The sequence below is a fragment of the Microplitis demolitor genome, chromosome 5 (assembly GCF_026212275.2).
Source record: "Microplitis demolitor isolate Queensland-Clemson2020A chromosome 5, iyMicDemo2.1a, whole genome shotgun sequence".
In the NCBI taxonomy this organism is placed as follows: domain Eukaryota; kingdom Metazoa; phylum Arthropoda; class Insecta; order Hymenoptera; family Braconidae; genus Microplitis; species Microplitis demolitor.
In genome coordinates this window covers 8,500,206-8,523,720 of record NC_068549.1, presented here as the reverse complement: position 1 = coordinate 8,523,720, position 23,515 = coordinate 8,500,206, and the positions used below count along the sequence as shown (strand labels likewise).

The window sequence follows — 23,515 nt, the reverse complement described above, 5'->3', positions numbered from 1 at the left end:
CGGTGTATTCACCGAGATTCCATAGTGTATCCACGGTGATTACGCGGTGTACGTGGAATCACGGTGGGTACACCGTGGAATCACGGTGATAAAATGACAAAAAACCCACCGTGTAACCGCCGTGGATCCACCGTGATTCCATCGTGTTTCCGGGGTGTTTCCAGGGTAAATCAAAACCGCGAGGGATGTGGTAAATTTCAAAAATGGCAGGTGCAATTTAAAAAAAAAATATTTTTTTTGTTATAATTGATCTTTCCGAAAAAGATTCAAAAATTATTAGACAGCTAAATCCTATTTTTCGTTTTTTTTTCTTTTAATAAGTCAATTACAAAAAAAAAAAAAAAAAAAAAAAAAAAACATACACATGTAGAAAATTAAAAAAACTACAAGTGCAATTTTTGAAATATTTTTTTTTATAATTTATCATTTTTGAAAAAATCCAAAAATTAACAGGCGTTGAGTAATTTCAAAATAATTAAATTCAGTATTAGAAAATAATTAAACCGAGAAAAATTTAAAGACTATTAACTATTTTGAAATTTATAATAATTCAAAAAAGAATTTTTACTTGCTGAAATATTATTTACTTTTTTTTTTTTTTTTTTTGAAAGTATATAGATATTAACGGAAGTACGTTTGACGTGGACAAAATGGCGAGGGTTTAGCCTGATCGGTCGGACGGTGTGTACACTCAAGTAAAAAAAGTTTTATAGAGAAAAAATGCCGCGTTAAGCGTTAAAAGTTAAAACCGCGACTTGTGTGAATGATCTGTTACAATTATCAGTGTATTCTAAAATATTAATTTGTTAGGGTTTATTTAAAAGCTAATAATTGAAAGGTGCTATGGGATTGTTGTTGGAGTAAAGTTGAAATAAAAAGTAACTCGCAATAAATGTGATTTTCAGACATTACAAAACTGTGGTTGCCGCAACGAACAACGACGCTATGGCGTCCATCCAGTGTGTAATTTTATTATTCTCAATTTTAAATTAATAATTAAATATTTTATTTGTTTGACATTCTGCATGTTGAATATTTTTAATGGCTATTTTAAATTATCGATGAGACTATCATCTAACGGGTTCATCATTCTTAGGTGAGGTTTGTATTTTAAGTTTATGTGTAATCATAAACATTTACATTATATTGCCTGTTCCATTTGACAGCTCTTACTATTGTTATTATATTATTGGTACATATTTTTTTTTATTTTTAATTACTTGAATATTTGATATCCAACCGTAAATTAAAATAAAATTTAAAACTTTATTGCTTTGTGTCTTATCTGAATTGTGTATCATTTCATTTTTTACTTACTACTTTTAATTTATTTTCGTATTTTATTGGTTAATTATCATCAAATTGAAATTATAATAAATTACTTTTTTTTTTTTATTTGTGCATTTGTTGATTAGTTAAAATATAATTAAAGATATTAAATCTATCAATTGTATTCCTGATCTTTTTTTTTTAAACAAGACAAGTTTATATTAATAATTAAAATAAATCTAAATCATAAAGTATATTATATATTATATATAGTTTAAATTTTGTACTTATAAATTTTTTTTTGTATCAGAAAAAATTAAAAATATGTTCTGTTTATTTAATAAAATTGGCAAATAAAAATGATACATTTAATAATAATAATAATAATGATAATTGTGACAATAACAATAACATGACATTCAGTACTGTCCCTTATAGTGGAGTTGAATTACTAAAAAAATAACAATCTAATTAAAAAATATAATAATAATAATTGTAATAAACATAAATAATAACAATATGAAATCTTAATTCTACGTTTTTTAATATGACACTGAAAGTAGCAGACATCAGACAATTTTTTAATTTTTATAACCAAATTACTTGTAAGTAAAATATAATTTTTCGAATATGCACAAAAAGATTTTTTGATATGAAATTTTTTTAAAATTTTCTGTTAGTATTTCAGTTTTTTTTCTTTAAGAAATAAATTCTTATTGTCTGTTATTTCAGTGTCATTTTTTAATAAACTGACAAATAGTGTTGTGTAAATATATGAGTTTAAATTAATTTTGCTGTAACAATAACATAAAAGATAATGGTGACAGTAATTGCATTTCGATATGGATATAATTACAGTCAATACATTTTAAATTTTAATGAAAAATATATAATTTTATATACAACAAATATGAGATAATAAAATTAATAAGTAAAAGGGATGGTTTTTTTTAATTTTTAGATTTTATTATATTTGTGGAGCTGTAAAATGAAGACACGATGTGAACTATACGACATAACTATTAATAGTTACTAATACAAAGAAAAGGTGAAGAATTAATGAAATAAAATTGTTTGTAATTCCACCAGTGGATGGGTAGTACGCAACATGTCAAACAGTTTGGATAGTTTTTTAACTCGCATAGGAGATGTTACTATTGAACGAGTTACACCTCGAGGAAACTCTCGATCCTCTGATCGAGGAGATTGTTTTAATGATAGTAGTAAACCAAGTGTTAGTAATTTAAATAGCAGATCTCTGAGCGACAGGGACTCTGAGGAAACAGGTGGAGAAAGTGATGGAGAGCAAGAGAAAAAAAATGAACCGATGGCGCCTGATGATCTTGATGAAATTCATTCAGAAGGATCTGGAGATGATATGGATTTAGATGAAACTATTGATACTGAAATTGGTGTAAGAATGGACTCTGAAAGACAAAACTCAGAGTCATCGTGTCAGGATGATGATGTAGAGGCTGTCAATATATTGGACACTCTTCCGTTGGAAGGTAGGACATTTTTAAATTTAAATAACTATTATTTTATTTAATAGTATCATTGTCAATTAAAATTTATTAATTTTTAAATTTTAGGTGCTCCAATAGAAGGTCAGGAAGTAACAGAAGCAGATTTGCTTGGTAAGTCTCTTATGAAAGATGACGATATTGAAAGTATGGACAATGATAATATTCAATCAGAAACACAATCTGGCGATGAGGAGGATGATGAGGGCAGTAAGAGGAGAGGGGAAGACACGAGTGATTCTGATCCGGTCAAAAAAAAACAAAAAAAAGACGATAGCTCTGATGATCCTGAGTGTGAGTTAAAGTCTGAAAAAAAATTAGCTAATATGAGGCGAAACATCCGGGAAGTAATGGATGAGACACAATTGGATGAGGCAACACTTGCAGCCCAACGCCAGGAAATGGAGCGACTGCGTCGAGTTCAGGAGCAACAAAAAATTATACGCGAGGTACAACGTCAAATAGCTATAAATCGTCACAATAATAAAAATCAATCACGCGTAATAAGTCTACTTCAAGGAAAAAATAATGATATTAGTACTTCAATACCTGAATCTTCCTCATCTTCATCATCACAGGTTAAATTGCCGAGCACCGTTCTGTTGAAAGTTAATTCAAACAGTGGATCTGGAGCGCAAATGTCTTCTGGAGGATCAGCTGGTCAGAGTTCAAGAAGGCCAATGGAAAGTTCACGATGGCCAAAAGGAGGCAGAGGTGGTTATCAAGGTATGCAAACATCAATATCACGTCTTTCTAATCGATCATCACCTGGACAAACTGTATTGCAACAGAGAATCAGGATGATGACTCCATCAGTGAGTATTTCACCTGTGGTTCCTAAAAAAGAACCCTGTGATAGGTCTTATTATTATTCAGATTCTGATGTTTCGGAAGCTGAAATTGATGATACAGGTTATGATAAAGAATTACATTCATTACACAAGATATCAAGTACACCCAAGCCACAAAAACCAGCAAAAGGTAAAGATGTTGTTACTATCTCTAGTTCAAGCGAGAGCTCTGATGATGACTGTATAGTTCTGAGTGATCCTAGTGGTGGCGAAGAGACTGATAATGAAGATGATCCTTCTAATTCTGGGATGCATACAAATGATCGTTACAATGTTCCTGATGAGCATGGTCGTGTATTGGTCAATGTTGGTCATCCAGATACTGAACCTGATGTCTTTTTAGCTCCTCAAGTAGCTCGTGTTATTAAACCCCATCAAATCGGTGGAATTAGATTTCTTTTTGATAATATTGTTGAAAGTATTGAACGATATAACGGTAGTTCCGGTTTCGGTTGTATTCTTGCACACAGTATGGGTCTTGGAAAAACACTTCAGGTTGCAAGTTTTTGTGATATATTTTTTCGTTGTACCCCTGCTAAAACAGTTCTTTGTATTATGCCAATAAATACTCTGCAAAATTGGTTAGCTGAATTTAACATGTGGCTGCCGTATGAAGATCCGAATGCTGTTAAATCTGACGTGCTTTCAAATAATCAAAAATCCGAGTCTAGTGGAGTTGATGTAAAACATGAAGTTAAGGAAGAAAATTCAAATCAAACTGATATATCATCAACTGTATCGTCTAGGCCTATAAGTACAGAATCAGCTCATCGTTCTGTGTCAGATAGTTCCTCACAAATGCCAATGATGATGACCGGAAATTCATTTGGCAATTCAACTTACGATAGTCACAATATTTCGACAAATTATTATCATAATGACCCGGTAAATAAAACTGGTGCGAATCTCAATACTCCTAATCATCCAAGTTATGGTAATACACCTCCGAATCCGATCTATTCAATGAATTTAGGACAAATCGATAATTCAACACCCATGAAAAAAGAAACTGATTGTCATAATTCTAGTAATACTACTCCAGGTTCAAATACAAGTTATGTAATTGATAATAACAGTCAGTCATCGAGTAACATACATGGGCAAGTTGAAAATTTGATGCAAGGCCCATTATTTCCGGGTGTTGATAGCAGTCATAATCCATCAATGAGTTCAATGATAAATAATGAAGCTCCTCAAGTTCCTGGTTACTCGGATTATCAAAATATGCAGAATAATCAATTCTATGGAAACAATTCACAATCACCAGTGCCGATGAAAGAAGAAATAAAAACAGAATTTATGCATGAGCATGAAGTCAAGATAAAAGAAGAGCCTAAAGAAGCAACGACAAAGGAAGAAAGTATGTCATCTAATAAAGAAGAAGCAAATGATGATAAAAAATCAACTCCCAAAGTATCAACACCTTTTAGTGTTGACGCATCTGTTGGAATGGAAATACGTCCTAGACATTTTAAACTGCACATACTCAATGACTCACACAAAAATATGGCTGCTCGTGCTAGAGTTATTCAAGATTGGCAAAAAAATGGGGGTGTTCTGTTGATTGGATATGAATTATACAGACAATTATCGTTAAAGAAACCTAACAAGGGAAAAAGAAAACGTGGTCAGCCACTCAAAGATACTATTGATATTGAAGAAGAAGATAAAAATAAAGGTCTATTAGATGATATGCATGCTGCCCTTGTAAATCCAGGTCCTGATTTAGTAATATGTGACGAAGGTCATCGAATTAAAAATTCTCATGCAAGTATTAGTATGGCATTGAAACAAATGCGAACAAAACGTAGAATTGTTCTTACGGGTTATCCATTGCAGAATAATTTACTTGAGTATTGGTGCATGGTAGATTTTGTCAGACCAAATTATTTAGGATCTAAAAGTGAATTTTGTAATATGTTCGAACGACCGATTCAAAATGGACAGTGTATTGATTCAACACCTCAAGATATTAGACTGATGAGATACCGCGCTCACGTATTACATGCACTTTTGGAAGGATTTGTTCAACGTCGGTCTCATTCGGTACTTCAAGTATCTCTTCCTAGAAAAGAAGAGTATATTTTCCTTGTTCGAATGACTCCGTTTCAACGTAAATTGTATGATACTTTTATGAATCAAGTTTTAAAAACCCGGGCTGTCCCTAATCCGCTGAAAGCTTTTGCTGTTTGCTGTAAAATTTGGAATCATCCGGATATTTTATTTCATTTTCTTCGTAAACGGCAAGCTAATGAAGAAGACGATTTAGATTTAGAAGAAACAATGGCTGAGAAAGCTAATTCTGGAGGTAAACGAACTAAAGCACGACAGACTAAAGGAGAATCAAAAAGAGGTAAAAAAGTAAATGCTACTATTAAAAATAAACCAGCGGCTAGTGTGCCACCAAATTCATCATTGTCATCAACAAGCAATGAAACAGCAACACTTGATAATTCACAGTCTGATACTAAAGATAATTATCATAATTTTTCTCAACAAAATATTAATTCAAATTTTACAAATCCCGGACAGCAAAATTCATACTCTCAAAATTATCAAAATTTCCGACCTAATAGTCAAAATAATTATTATCGTAATGATCAGTCTAGTGGAGAATACAACAATTATTATAATAATCAAGGACAACAGGGCTTCCCTAATCAAGCTCCATCATTTCAATCTTATCAGTCGAATAATCTTAATTATAATCAAACACCAAATTTTTCTCAAAATCAACCACAAGTTTTTAATCCTAGAAATGAACAAACTAATACTAATAATAATAATAATAATAATAGCAATAACAATAATAGTAATAGTAATAGTAGTAATAATAATAATAATAGTAACAGTGGTAATAATAATAGTAATAATAATAATAATAATAATAATAATAGTAATAATAACGTTAATAACAATAATAATACACAGAAGTATCCACTGCATCAATCGAATTCTGATTTCAATAATGATCAGAGTAATACTAATAATTATGGTGTATTTCCTAGACACCCTTATGGTTTTCAAGAGCAAAACAGAAATTATCCTCAAAATTTGAATCAGTCATTTCCTCAAAATACTGGACAGCCGCCTAATTATAAAAATTCAGTATCAAATCAATCAGCAAATATGACAATACCTGATTATTCTTATGGACAACCCAATCAATCACAAAATTATTTACCTGGAGCTGCAGCCAACAATACGCCACAAATTTACACTCAAAATCAATCAGAAAATCAATCAATCCAAAATCAACCAGTAGGTTACTCTTCAAATCAACAAAATCCAACGACTTCCCAACCACTTCCTTCTCAAACTGGTTATATAGGAAATCAAGGTGGTCATGTAAATCAACAGAATCCAAATCCATTGATACCAAATACAGGACATGGATACCCTCCACCAGGTCGTATGAATCCGTCAACCCACTCGACTCAAAATCCACCACAAGGAAATACTTTAAATCAGATGACTTCAAATTTACCCAATCATACTCAGCCGCTTTATCCCTCTAATTCAATTAATTCTTCTAATCAGCCTACGTCAAGTGCAATGCCGCCGAATCAACCACATGGATACATAACTAGCCAACAACAAAATCAAACCCATGGATATCAAGCTTCGCCACAGCAAAATCAATACACTACTCAACAAGGTCCAGCTTCATATCCACCAAATCAACAGCCACCAGGTCCAATTCCACCAGCGCAAACACACAGTTTTCCAACATCAGCTGATCAAAGATCACCTTCGAAACAAGGATATCCACCAAATCACATTGTCCCAGCAGGAACTCAGGGAAATTCTTATCCACCTCTACCCCAGCAGTGTCAGATGCCACCATCAGTCAATCAAAGCCATATTTATTCAACAAACCAACAAGCCCAACTTTCTTCAACTCAAAATCAATCACACAGATATTCTAGCAGTTCTCAAAATCCAGGTTCATTACCACCTAATCAACCTATGGGTTATACTAATCCTGGTAAACATTCTACGGGCCCTCCTTCTATAGGGCAAGAAGATCAACAAAATTTAACTGATAATTATCACGTCAATCAAACACAGCAACAGAATCCCGAGATAACTAATTATCCTACAGACAGTAATAATCAAAATCAATATAAAAAACAAGGTGACAATTATCCATGGCAAGGAAGTTACTCTCAATCTATACGACAAGATCAGTGCAATAATCAGTATTTTAGAGATTCAAATCCGAATCGTTATGATAATAATTATTTTCCATCACAGCAAAATTACGACCAAAATTCGTCATATGATTACAGTGCTGGTAATAGTGGAAATGTTAATATTCCAACAAACAAAGATGGCATTACACAATCTGGATTGATGGGTCGTAATCAAAAAATTAACAGTGGCTATGAAAAGAATCCAAAAGATGCGGGTACTATTAATGCTGGTATACAAAATCAACCTCAGTCTCAAAATATTAATTCAAATACTAATTATACTGGTAGTAATGACGGCAGTAATATTTCTAAACAAAATATGAATCCATTTCAAGGGGTTAATAATAATTGTCACAATTCTTTTGAATCAATAAAAGAAGAAGATAAAGACAAAGATGAAATATCACAGTTAGATAAAGATAAAGAAGATAAATCAGATGATGAAATTTTGGCAAAAGACGAAGAAAAGGATCCGAAAAATTCACCAGTTGGAAAAGAAGACGTTGGTATACCGTATGAGTGGGCAACGGAGCTTATGAAAGGATACGTTCCAGGATTAATTGATGCTTCCGCAAAAATGACACTATTTTTTTGTATTCTTGAAGAAGCGATACTTATTGGCGATCGTGTTCTAGCTTTTTCTCAATCGCTATTTACACTGAATCTTATTGAAGATTTTTTAGCTAGAAATAATTTTAAATATGCTGATGGTCAAACAGATGCGTGGGTTAGAAATGTTAATTATTATAGATTAGATGGAAGTACAAGTGCGTTGGAGAGAGAAAAATTAATAAATGAATTTAATCAAAATCCAAAGATTCATCTCTTTTTGGTATCAACGCGAGCCGGCTCGTTGGGTATCAATCTTGTTGGAGCAAACAGAGCAATTGTATTTGATGCTTCATGGAATCCTTGTCATGATACACAAGCGGTGTGTCGTGTATACAGATATGGTCAAAAAAAACCTTGTTATGTATATCGTCTCGTTACTGATAATTGTTTAGAGAGAAAAATATATGATCGACAAATAAGTAAACAAGGAATGGCCGATCGTGTTGTAGATCAGTGTAATCCAGATGCACATTTGTCTTTAAAAGAAGCAACAACTTTATCATGGGATTGGGAAGAGGATAGTCAAGTTCAAGACTTTTCTTCGGCGAAAAATGATTATACTGATGAAATAATGCATTGTGTTTTGGAGCGTCACTCTTCATTACTCACAAAACAACCATTTCATCATGAAAGTCTTCTTGTTGATCGCAAAGATAAAAAATTGAGTCAAGCTGAAAAACGTCTTGCTCGACGTGGTTATGAACTTGAAAAGATGGCAGCTAATTGTTCTAAACCAAGTTATAATTATGTCCCTGGAAATACTGCAACTCGTGGTAAGTATTTTTATTTATGATCCTGAAGTTAACAAACAATTAACAATTTAAAAATTTTTTTTTTTCAACAAATCAACTACAAGAAAAAAGAACTAAAAACATGCATAGGTAGAAAATTAAAAAAACTACAAGTGCAATTTTTTAAAACATTTTTTTTTATAATTTATCGTTTTGAAAGAATTCCAAAAATAATTAGACGTTAACTAACTTCAGTATTAATTTTATTCTTATATTATTATTTAAATGATAAATATTTATTAATAAATTTATAATACTTGATATTAAACAGCTGGTGGATTACAAATACGAGCTATACGTGGAGGTGATACAGGTGTCGCACCAAAACCTGTTGCATCAGTTAGACCAATGCAACAACGTGGTGCTGAAAATCTTGGAACTCGAGGTATTGTTGGTAGCCGATGGATTCCTGCAGAAGTATGGCAACGACAAGGCATGAGTGCACAAGAAATGACTTTACCACTAGACGTCGTCATTCCAACAAATTCACCAGATAAAAGTAGTATTGTATTGAAGTCTGGTCAACGAGTGATGGTTTTAAAGAGTCCGAAGGGAATTTATATGCAATTAGAGTCTGGAAAAATAATAGCTATTCGAACTGCATTAAAAATAAATCAACAAAAACGTGACGAAGAACCAAAAAAAGGTAACAATTATAATTATTTAAACTATTTTTAATAAAATGTTGAAAAATCAAAAAGTGCACACCTCAATAATACTTAATATCAATCGCTAAATTATCAAATAATTCGTGAATTTTCAAATTATTTGGAAGTTTATGATTTTTGTTTCAGGACGTTATTTATTTTATTGTTCTCATTAAATCCCACATTAATTTCCCTCGCAAATTTGAATCACGGTGGAAACACCGTGAAAGTGTGAACACCGTGGATCCACCGTGGTTACACGGTGGGTTTATTCCATTTTACCACCGTCCATACACCGTGATTCCACGGTGGCTTTACCACCGTGTATACATCGTGTTTCCACTGTGATTACGCGAAGTATCTACCGTGATTCCACGGTGACTTTGTGCGATTTTACCACCGTGGTTCCACGGTGTATCCACTGCTTAATCACAGTGGAAACACCGTGTACACACGATGGTAAAGCCACCGTGGAATCACGGTGGATACACCGCGTAATCACAGTGGTAAAATGGAACAAACCCACGGTGTTTCCACTGTGATTCAAATCTGCGAGGGTTTAGAATCAAATGATTTAAAATTTTCAGACAAAAGCTTATGACAAATTATTGTGGATTTTTTTAATTGTTTGATTCCAAAACTATATCAAAAAGTATTAAGAAAATAAAACTTTTATATGCAAATTTAGATCTGCCTAACACTTCAATTTGAAAAAATGTTAACGATTTCTACGGAAGCATTAAAGTTCAATGAAATTAATATTTATTATACTTTATACACTGTAAAAAATACGCGGAGTGAACGCGAATTACATAAAATCAGCGTCACTCCGAAATCACTCCGCTGAAAAGAAAAATTCTCTACACTGAGAGGAAAATTTACTAATATTTGATAAATTGATTTATCAATATTTGATAAATTATATATATCAAATATTCGACTGTATTTATTAAATATTATCTTACACATATCAAATATCGATCTTTCCATCGACTAAATATTACGAAATTGATATTAACATTTGTTAGGTCTGTGATCAATATTTAATAAGAGTTTATTAATATTTAATAAACTTTTATCAACTATTGATATGTGGCATTTGTACATAGTATTAATGAGTGCTGTGGCGTTGACCCTCTAACCTAACATATTGCCTTATTTACGCATTATGACTAACTACTTAATTTTTTTTATGGTTGTTGAAATAATAAAAAAAAAAAAAAAAAAAAAAAAAAAAAAAGTATATTAACCAAACAAACTGCTTACATATCACGATAGTATATAATATATGTAGAATCATAAACTATAGATCAGTCCGTATTTATTAATATTTGATAAACCGCCGATCAATAATTGATAAACTGTTTATTAATATTTAATAAACACGTTTACTCATATTTAATAAGACGTCTATTAAAATTTAATAAACTGTGTACTAATATTTAATAATGACCGACTTGGGAACGATCTAAGTAAACCGTTTATCAAATATTGATAAATTTTATTAATATTTGATAAATTCTTTTCTCAGTGTATTTACAGAAATCATATGATTATGTAAAAAATTCAACAATGACTCGGAAATTTTGATTATACTGAAGCTTCAAAATAAAAATAAACTATTCGAAGGATTCGAATTGTGAAACAAATTCAAATAGTTTAAAAATGAGCAACCTACAGTCACTACGTGACTGCCCAAATATCATCACTAAATTTATGAAATATACAGAAAAAAAGAATTTCTTGCCGCAAAAAATTTTTACTTGCATCAAGAAATTTTATGCAATATGGATTAAATGCAAAAATTTTCTTAGGGCGGAAAAACATTTTTTTTTTTGGGTAAGAATACTAGCTGCGTCGAGTAATTTTTTCTAGTTTTAAATAAATTTTTGTTTTCAATTTACAATGCTAAAAATTTCTTGGGATAAGTAAAAATTTTCTTTAAGTGAGTAAAGATTTTTTGTGGCAATGCACTCTTTTTTTCTGTGTACGCTCTATTGGTTTTGAGAAGCTTCCTAAAACCAAAAGGGAGTATAAAAATATGTCATTTTGGAATAAGTTACGCGATATAAATAATATAGCTATATATTCAGCGACATTCAGTTACATTTAGTGACAGAATAAGTGAAATATTAATTTCTTTAAAGAAAATAAATTCGGACGAAAGTAAGTTGACAAATCTAACTTGTATAGATTATATAATTATGTTTTAGCATGTATTGATGCCTGCTCGACATTTGCGGCACGAGCGAAGCGAGTGCTGCTGGTCCGGTGGGCAGGTATCCAATACATCTACAAAAAAGTAATCATTACACATTCAATTGGGGGAGAGAGAGAGACAAAACAGGGTACTTGAGGAAATACTAAGTTTTTGAGGACTCAAATACGCTAAATCTTTTTTTCCGTTTCCCGCTGTACGAAACGAAGTTGCTACTTTCTGTCTCCGTCGAGGAGAAAAATAGTATACATATCTAGGGCAGTAAAGTAAGAAATGTCTCACATCACATGTAATTGTTGGCCGAGGCGAAGCCGATATATATATTATTTTTAAATATCTCGACTTTTTTTCATAAATGTCGGTTTTTACTTTTTAATCCTACCCAAGAAGCACAGAGACAATTTTAAGATGTCATAAAATGTCTTTCAAAGGACAAGACAATTTTTTTTTTAATCTCAAAGCCAAGTTTTCTTAAATAAATAAAACATACAGATTTTTGTCCAAGGAGTCATAGGAATATGTGTCTTGTTTTGTTTTTTCGTCTTAAAAAAGATATTTCAATTAAAAATTAATTTTGATGACATATTTGGCCATTATTTGTAGTTTACTTTTTGTCATCACTTGTGTCAAGTCTTTTAAGAAAACATTTTTTCGGTGACATAAATTTCTGATCGCTCTGTCAACATTTTGATGCCTTCTCGATAAGTCAAAAAAAGCTTCAAAATTTCTATCTTATAGATCTCACGAAGCCAAGTGTGTTACTTGCGTACTATCACACAAGTGATACTGCCAGTAGTTGGTTGAGGGAAAAAAAAAAAGAAAAAACAATAACAAACATAGTAAATGACTGCTAAATTTTTTAGAAATTACTGGTTTTAAGTTTTTTATTAATTACAATTAAACAAAAAGGATTTAGATAGTGATTTTCAAAAGGGTTCTTGCGATAAAAGATACAAAGCTACTAAAAAAATCTGGGCGTCGGTTGGCCCTGCGGGCCAGCCCTAAAACTTCCCCCTGTTCCCGCTCAAGGAGCTCGAAAACATGAGTGTAAATATAGTTTCGCTCTTCGAGCTCGAAACTGCTATTGTTACATGCAGTTGTTTTTTATGATCTTTTCTAGCTCTAAAAAGTTACGTTTTATGCTAAAATTTGTAAATTTAAGAATCGAAAATCATTAATGAAGAAGCGGTTTTTAAAATTTAATTCCCGACTATGTTCAATAAAATAAGTGTATTGAAGCAAAAATCAATGTCAGTGATCAAAATCAAGATTTTAATAAGTTTTGACTTCTATCAGAGCAATAATATATAAAATATCCGAGAGAAATATTAAAAACTGTAATTTTTCATTTTTTTTTTTTTTTTTTTTTTTTTTGATAATATGATTTAAACTAAAGAATAAGTTAAATGTCATCATATGGTGATCGACAGAAACCATAAAGAGGAAGAGTTGGTATGATTTGAGACACATTTTATTACATTATATAATGATTTATTCAGAAAAAATAACATAAAATGTTATTTTTTAACTTTTCAATGCCGATATCCTTTGAACTAATTGACCGATTTTGATGTTTGAGGTGGCAATCCGCGCGTTTAATTGAATTCTAGAGTTGATTAAAATTTGAAAAAGATCGGGTCAGTCGTTTCGAAAATATATGGAAAAAACCTTGTTTCACCATTTCTTTCTACAACGATATCTCGCGAACGAATGAACTGATTTTGATGGTTGAGGCGGCAATCGACGTATTTTATTGAGTTCTTGAACTGATCAGATTTTGGAATTGTTTGGTTAAGTTATTTCAAAGATATTCGCAAATAACTGTTTTGTACCATTTCTTTCTCCCGCGATATCTCTCGAACAAGTTAACCGATTGAGATGGCTAAGGCGACAATCGACGCGCTTTATCAAATTCTAGAGCTGATTAGATTTTGAAGTCAATCGTTCAAGTCGTTTCTGACAAATCTTTAAAAAACTAAAAAAAAAATTTTTTTTTTTTCGTAATTCGCCAATATTTTCGAGTCTATTCGATCATATAATCTGAAATTTTCGGGAAAGTTGATGGCCTATAAGCTCTTTCGGTCGCTGCCTCAACTATCCAAATCGATTCATTAGTTAAAAAGTTACACAGAGTTTATATACATACATACACACATACATACATACACTCGGACATCATTCTGAAAATAGTCGGAATAGCTTCCTAGGACCTCAAAACGTCGACATCTGATGAAAACTCGATTTTCGAAAATCGGGGTGAAAACAATAATTTCCCGAATTTTTGAAAATTTACAATTTTCTTAGCGGAAAGTTAAAAGAAGTAGGGTGATTTATTTTATTTTTTGAAAGTTATCGTGTTTCTGAAGATTCATACGTAACAACTGACAGCACTGGTTTCTTGGATTAAAATCATTCATTTTAAATCAATGGAACAATGAATCGACTTAGTATACCGGATTGAAATTATTCGTTAATAAATTATTTTTGTATTAGAATACGATTCAACCAACTTTAGTGAAATCAAAAAAAGTAGAGATGATTTAACGTGAGTGAATTAGTTGAAAAAATAATTTCGATCGTAAGGCACTCAGCGCATTTACGCTTGAGGTGTGCAATCGTAAATATATTAATAAAAATATAAATTTATAATAAAATTTAATTGTTCCAGCAGCCCAAAGAAATATGAAACCAGAAGTTAGTTTTCCATTGAGAAACAATTCAGCGATTTCAATAATTCCAAAAGTAGGTGGTAATTCAACACCAGCACCTCGAATACCACCTAGACCGAACAGTGGTGTGGGCTATAGATCACAATCTGATAGAGAATTGACGAAACGATCAAGAGCTATCCCTACGCCTGCCATGAAAGTTAATTTGAATAATCAAGTTTCACTTCAGCGAATCGCAAAAGGTAAACTTGATTCACTGGATCATTCATCCGTTGGAGAAAATTCAAATTCATCAGATAGTCAACCACGTACAGATCAACGAGTTGAAGAAGTTAGATTAGAAGATATAGTAGCTGAAGCAAATTCAAATTCTGCTTTTAGTCCTTCAAATCAAAGTCGTGCAACTAATTCAGATACTGAATCTGGTGTACAAAAAAGATTTGACGGAAAGACACATGATTATGGAATGAGTCCGATGTCAGCTGGTAAAACAAGTGAATGTGTACTAAGTCAACATGGCGACATTGAATCTGAGATTATTTCTAAAGATGATAAAACTTATAGAGCAGCAAGTGAAACTAAAGAATCTGAAAGTTCATTACCAAGTTCAAATTATCATCATCAGTATTCAGGCCAAGTAAATAAAAATGATAATGACGAAATTATTATTGAGGGACCATCTGAAATTCCATCTCAATCACCGTCACTTTCTAATCAATCGATGCAACAGCAACAACAAAAATTACAGGAACAATCTTTACAGCAACAAAAACCACTGCAGCAGCAACCCCTACAGTCACAACAATCGGTCCAGCAGCAACAACCGGTACAACAACAGCCGCTACAGCAACATCAGCTAATGCAACAGCCGCTACAGCAACAACAGCCGGTACAACAGCAACTGCCAATACAGCAACAACCACTGCAGCAGCCTTTGCAGTCACAACCGCTACAACCGCAACCACTACAGTCACAGCAACAGCAGCACCAGCACCAGCTACAGTATCCACAACATCATCCTCAGCAACAACAGCAACAACAACAACAGCAGCAGTCGCAACAACATCCCCAAGAGATTCATCCAGCTCGGTCACTTTTAAGACCTCAATCACATAATCAGAAACCTTCCGAAATTTCAAAGAACTTGATGGACTCTAGTGAACCAGTACCTGCATTCTCTGGTACAAATGTCGCTTCTGTTAAAGATCGAGGTCCAGATCTACAAGAAATTCCTGCAGGAGAGTCTCATGCGCTCCCTCAAGCTTATCCATACACTCAGTATCCAAGATATTATGACTATCCAGATCCACGATCACGAAGTATGACTGCACCCTACGGATCTTATTTTCCGAATGTTTCACCAACGCATTCAACAAATCCTCGGTCATCAGAAGTTACAAAACTGCAACCTGAAGTTGTTAAACCTTCAGAAGAAAGAATGCCGATACCGACACCTGCAGTATACTCTCAATCTCCAAGTACAGTTATTCCACCACTGCCTCCTCCTATTGAATCAAGTGAAGCCAAAAATCCAGATGCTATATCTACGATCGCGATTCCGACAACTACACCAAGTAGAACTGATCCACATATATCAACAGCTTTTAGTCATCCATCTAGCAACAGATACACGGGAGCTTATCCATCAGCACCATACAATCCATACTCTCAACACTATCCAGCAGCTCCGAATTCATCTGGATCGTATCCACCTAGTGGTAAGTTTAAATAATAATGAGAAACAATATAATACAATTCATTATACTCTTCTATTATCGGTGATTAATTATAAATAGTATTAGTCAAGGCCAACCGATATTTATAGACTGTTTTATATCGACTTTTGCCTACAGTAAGCCTGTGTGTGGCGTCTTCAAGTAGTGACACGCGTTAATATCCCCGGAAATAATATCTCCTTTAAAATATCTTCAGACATAATATCTACATGACAAAATATATCTGGACAAAATATTCTTATAGTACAATAATTGAAAAAAGAGCATAATATTATTGCAAGCGTGGCCTCTTCAGGTATTTAATAAAAAGTCATGACAGTCGGAAGTAATGTAACTGAAGTTCCGAACGTTCATTGAACGAAATTATCTAAATAATTAAAAAATTATCTAAGATCGTAAATACTCGAGGTTAAGTGTTAGGGGCACTGATTCGTGTACACAAGGGTCAAATGGACAATTTACCGAAACCACCCTTATATATCTGACTCCCACAAGAAGTAGATTTAAAAGGTCCATCATACCCCCTCCAAAAATTATGAAAAAATTACTGAGACTTTCTCTTTTTATGTAGAATATTTACGCAATATTCCGATTCGGCGGAATCAACCCCTTCACCTACCCTTACGCTACGGAAGTCTATATGACTACAGACGGTGACTTATACCCCCTCCAAAAATTATGAAAAAATTACTGAGACATTCTCTTTTTATGTAGAATATTTACACTTAGTTTTGATTCGGCGGAATCAACCCCTTCACCTACCCTTACGCTAGAGAAGTCTATATGACTACAGACGGTGACTTATACCCCCTCCAAAAATTATGAAAAAATTACTGAGACTTTCATAATTTTTGGAGGGGGTATAAGTCACCGTCTGTAGTCATATAGACTTCCGTAACGTAAGGGTAAGTGAAGGGGTTGATTCCGCCGAATCGGAATATTGCGTAAATATTCTACATAAAAAGAGAAAGTCTCAGTAATTTTTTCATAATTTTTGGAGGGGGTATAAGTCACCGTCTGTAGTCATATAGACTTCCGTAGCGTAAGGGTAAGTGAAGGGGTTGATTCCGCCGAATCGGAATATTGCGTTAATATTCTACATAAAAAGAGAAAGTCTCAGTAATTTTTTCATAATTTTTGGAGGGGGTATGATGGACCTTTTAAATCTACTTCTTGTGGGAGTCAGATATATAAGGGTGGTTTCGGTAAATTGTCCATTTGACCCTTGTGTACACGAATCAGTGCCCCTAACACTTAACCTCGAGTATTTACGATCTTAGATAATTTTTTAATTATTTAGATAATTTCGTTCAATGAACGTTCGGAACTTCAGTTACATCGGAAGTAAGAGAGTAATTACGGAAAGCATTATAAAGACCTAATAATGAAAGAACACTAATTAATTAGATTTGAATTTTAGATGTATATAATGACAGCTTTCTAGTGTAACATTCTATGCACATAGCTATAATATAGCTTCACATTGCCCTTATTAGTATTCCCTTAGCCAAAATAAGAACTAGTACATTCACAAATTGATAATTTATTTACAAAGTAATTAACTTTTTGTTTAAGCAATTATATTATTATTAACAAACCAACATCGTTAATTTTAGAATTTAATTGAGCAGTTATATACTAATTAATTCTAACATGTAAAATTTTAACACTTTCATATGAAACTCACAATTATTTTAGGTGTGTACTTTAAATTGATGGAATATTAAAAAATAATGAAGATACAATAATAACTATTAATATTATCAAGAAATTGCAATGGTGTGCTGTGATAAATAAGACTGTTAATTTAGTTATTAATATCTAACACAAAGTAACAATTTTATTAGAATTTTATATATTACACACTGAAGGAGGAAAGTAAGACATTCCAATCCTCGTGTATATTGCTGTGCTTAGAAAAAGGGCAGTAAGTGAATTTACTACCTGTTTCTCTTGCTACTGTTAATTTAACATTACTGCTGTCCATAGGAAAAGGGCAGTAACTTCATTTACTACTTTTCTATTTAATTAATGTTAAATTAACATTGGTAAGATAGAAAGGCAGTAAGTAAACTTACTGCCCTTTTTCTAAGCACGGCAGTATAATTGCCTATCCGAGCCAAAGGCGTCCTATCTTCCTTCGTGGTGTGTATATGATTTTCCACCAAACCTCCACCTGAAAGTTTAAATTTTTGCATCTCTTATGAAAAAAATTGCGCATGCACTAATTTTTATTATTTGTTTTCTCATAAAAGAAAAGGAAGACTTTCTTTCCCTCAAACAGGGCGAGAATTTAAACTTTCAGCGCAGGTTTTGTTATAGAAATTTTTTTTTTTTATGTATTATATGACTTTTTATTGGATAACTGAATATGCCACAGGTTGACCTTGACGAATATTATTTATAATACAATTTACTAAATAAAATTATTTATATTACGATTTATGAAAAATTTTTTTAGGCGCTCCAGGATATGCAGCATACGGTGGACCAGCTTATAATGCAGATTACGCTCATATGTATTCAGCATTTCATGGCCCTCCTCCTGCAGCAGATCCTTACATACATCGTGGTTACGCTCCATCATCTTCAACTCACCCGCCGAATTATTATTCACCATTTTCTCATCCACCACCTCCTCCTTATCCTAATTATTCATTTTTACCACCATATCCCAATCCAAATATGCCAAATATGCCTAGTGAGTCACAACCACCTGCTCAGTAGGATATTTTTGGTGTAATTTATTTATTTTAAAGTTAATTTCTGTATAAGGGTTGACAACCAGCCCTTACTGAAAGAGCGCAGAAATTAAAAAATGAATTGAAGCTTTAAACACATCTTTATAAATGGTTGGTCACAAATAATTTATCTTGAAATGATATAACATGAAAATGATTTTGATAATAATCATACACAGTGCAATGTTTCTTCAAAATTTTTAAATAATATTGGATGAAATGAATTTTAAAAAAAATTAATGATTTGCATTTTATAGTCAATATATATGTGACAATTAATGATCAAGTATTTTATTAAAACTACTAATTACTCGATCATATTAAATGTATTGAACTTACTTCTATCAATTGTTCTGCATCGATGAATTTATTATGCAATCATTATTATTATTAGTTATTATTATAATAGTATGATCATTTATATTATTTATTTATTATTTTATATTTCTTATTTTAAGAATACTTAATCGTTGGGTTATAAAAATGGCCTGATATTTAAAAAATTTATTATAATTTAAATTCAAATTTATATACAAATATAATGTGAATAGCATATTATTTTCTATATATATATTTTGATATTCATTATAAATATCAATACAATTTAAAAATATTTTTCTGATACTACTTTACTTTTTTTTTATCATCATAATTTTTGTGTTTGATTTTATTAATATTTTCTTGAGATAATTTACTGCTGATATGATATCGATGTGCAATTAATATAATTGCTATAATGACCCTTTTTTTATTTTTATTTTTTATTAAATATACAAACAGTATTCACTTAAAACATTTTGTAGTCAGTATATATTTAATTAATTGCATCATTAGCAAGTTGTATATGACTCGTATTACTATTAAACATGATTTCTTAAATAATAAATAGATAATATTCTGGTAGTGCGTAGCATTGTTGCTAATCAGATTATAATAAATAAAAATAAATTAGTTATCTAGGTAATGGAATGGGGAGTGCTTTTATACTATATTGCGGTTCATGATCAGTACTGTGATATTTCGTCATAAAACTCGTGCTATCCTTTATTTAAAATATGTTATATTACGTTACTAGCTGTTGTTTGTAAAGAGAAATTATTAAAAACAAAATAATAATTAACTTTATATACGTGTATTCGGTAAAACATATACATATAAGACTTGTTATAAATATGATAAATGTGAAAAAAATTTTTTTTCTTTGTTTTTCTTATTATTCAACTAATTCATTTTTTATATTGTCATTTATGGTATAAATTTAAATAAGTAAGAGTGAATATATATATATATATATATATATATATATATATATATATATATATATATATATATATATATATATATTTTACTATTATATATTTTGTTCATTAATGCAACGATCGATGGAGGCACGAGCTCGAGATATTTTATGAAATATCGAAAATCATTTACAAATCTGTATTCTTATTTCGGCGCTCCCCCTTGCCCCTCTCACAATATATATATATGTATAATATACATATATATATATATAGAAAATTTATTATCATGCATTGAACATTATAATGGTCAGTGAAATATGATTATGTTTGCAACATTTTTTGTTTTCGAGATTATAACAAAAATTTACCAACTTTAAAATAGTAAATGAAAACTATTATTTATTATTGTGATTAAGCGTTATGTACATAAAACATTAGGCGAAATTCGCTAGCGTTTATTAACGCCAATGACATTTTTGACAATTATCGAATAATAATGTTTAATTAGAGACTTATTATTAATTAATTAAAAAATAAAAATAAATTTATGTTTCTGTTAAACGTATTTTTTTGCCATTTACATACTTGTAAATAGTTATTATTTGCCTTTCATACTTTTATTTATTATTATACTCAGAGATTTTTTTTTATGTCAGAGTCTCTTAGATAATATAAATCATTTAAACTGATGTATGTAATTTCATTTTCTTTAATATTATTAATAAAATTGTTGTATAAAGATTAACAAGCTATATTATAAGCGTGAAATGACAAAAGTTACTAATAAAATATAAATTAAAAAATTTCAGATAAGTTTATTTATTTTTGTATGATAAGTTTATTTAAAATTAGATATGACATACAGTCGAAGTCTGTCGTAAGTATTTAAAACAGAGGTGCTGCATTTTTAACAGAGGGCAATTGAAACACTCTACAAATAATTAACGATGAGATAAAATTCATTAGCTTTTTTTTTCGCTAACTTGTTTAAACATTAATTTATGAGATGGACAAAAGTTTTAGCTTTTAATCTTGTTCCAAAATTTAAATATTCAAAGTTCTTTAAAATACCCGTGAATACTTTTTTTTTCGTACTTCAGAACTTCTTAAATAACAATTTCGTTTTTTAATATTATGACGGGGGGCTTGTATCAATGCTTTAATAGATGTATTGAATATAATATATGCTAGTATTTTAGACGTTTAACATGAATATTTAATTATTTATAATGTTATTGATTCAAATGTATTGAATGCATTTGACATTATGAGTTGAGTAAGTATAATATAATAGTATTTATTGAAAGAGAACAATAAAAGTATTTCAATAGAAAACATTTTTATTTTGTGTTCAAATCGCAACTGCATTGTGTTAGAATTGCTGCAGCCCTCCCTGATTAAGAAAAATTATTCAAAAGGATTCAAAATAATTTGAATCGATTAATATATAGATATACAATTCACATGGATAAAATCATTTTTCTCAATCACGGCTCGCGCATCCCCATCTTGATCTCTGTCTTCAGCCAAATAAATTCATTTTTCTATAAGTTTATATTAATTTTAATTATTTAACTAAATCGGTATTATAAAGGACACTGTAGAGTAACTTTTTTGACAGTTTTAGAATTCAAAATTATAAAAAACAAAAAAGTAATAACAAAAAGAAAATTTTTTGTTCAAATTGCGGCACCTCTCCACTCCTAATCGGGAGAATTTATCAAACTTTTATATTGTGTATTTATTATTTAGTATAACTATTAATTAAATGAATTTAAATATTTTTTTTAATGTTTTCATCAAAAAAAAGTTTGTTGCATCCGGAAACGTTAATTTGATTTATCCCTGAAATTCTATAGTTTTCTAAAGAGCACACTTGGTGTCCAGGGGAAGAAACAACCCGACAAGTTATTATTACTTGGCCATTTAAATCTACTGTCTCTCCCTGATTAAGAAAAATGATTTGCTCCATGTTATTAAGTATATATCTATATATTAATCGATTCAAATTGTTGTAAATCATTTCAAATTGTTTTGAATTATTCGAAATCATTTTTCTTAATCAGGGCTATGACATTAAATGCATGATCTGATTTTATCTGGATAACTCAGTTAGTTTAAGACCAATGGTGTTATCGTAAGCGTAAATTATGATTTGCAATTTATAATTAAGCAGAAACAATAAATATTGTTTATTATTCACACTTATTTTTATAAAACTTAAGCACAAAGTTAGAACTGTCATTTACGTAAATAAAATTAATGGTCTGAAGTTACTATTAAACAAATGACAAGTATCAGAGTTGAAATTTTGAATGCCTTCAATCTGCTGGCAACAACATTATTTGCTTTGTTCTAAGGGACGAAACACGTTTGTTTCTGCCCACAGACAGTAGCCATTCCTATAATTTACCTGCTTGCTAATATTTGTTCACGGCATTGGACTGAAATTAGCTTGTTTCGACTGGCTGTACAGACACGAAAACTTATCAGTGCCAAAGATATTATGATTGGCCCCGTGATATATGTGCTGGTTTCCATAATAACTATTTAAAATTTATTTGTTGTTATTATAATTAATAATAAGTTTTAATGATATTAAAAACTCAAATTGTTTTGGGTTGTTAAAATAATAAACTTAAATTATGAAAAAGTTAACTAATATTTTAAGTCGCTAAAAATGCCGATAGTAATGTTATATACTATTCACAATGAAATTTATTTTTTAGTATTTTCTTGGAAGATTTGTAAATAAAAACTTTCGAACTACACTAAATTTCAAAATGGCTGTAAAAAAAAAAAAATTTCAATTATAAAAATTACTTAAAAATCAGAAATATCTGGAAAAAAATCAAAATAAAAAAAAAATGTGAGGATCAAAATAAGTAGTTGAAAAATGATAAAAGTTATAAATTACGATACAGAAAAATTTTGGAAAAAAAAAAAATACATTTTACAAAATTTTGGGGGTGTTCCCACCAAGTCCCGATCAGCCCGCCCTTCCTCTGGTAGATATGTATG

At 31.0% G+C, this 23,515-nt stretch overlaps 1 protein-coding gene across 5 annotated transcripts; it reads left to right on the top strand.

Annotated features, from left to right (window-relative positions):
• The first annotated feature begins 651 nt into the window (after positions 1 to 651).
• On the top strand, positions 652 to 20,523 carry LOC103575845 (uncharacterized). 5 transcript variants are annotated; one of them, XM_053738981.1, is made up of 7 exons: positions 652 to 1,096; positions 2,231 to 2,777; positions 2,862 to 3,241; positions 3,371 to 9,224; positions 9,514 to 9,888; positions 14,776 to 16,494; positions 18,974 to 20,523. In XM_053738981.1, the coding sequence occupies exons 2-7, from the start codon at positions 2,378 to 2,380 to the stop codon at positions 19,237 to 19,239; spliced, it is 8,994 nt and encodes a 2,997-aa protein (XP_053594956.1). In that variant the 5' UTR covers positions 652 to 1,096; positions 2,231 to 2,377; the 3' UTR covers positions 19,240 to 20,523. The 5 variants fall into 5 exon arrangements, with proteins under 5 accessions (XP_053594956.1, XP_053594954.1, XP_053594955.1 ...); XM_053738979.1 differs by having other exon boundaries at positions 652 to 959; positions 2,862 to 9,224; XM_053738980.1 differs by having other exon boundaries at positions 2,862 to 9,224; positions 14,779 to 16,494.
• The last annotated feature ends 2,992 nt before the right edge of the window (positions 20,524 to 23,515 follow it).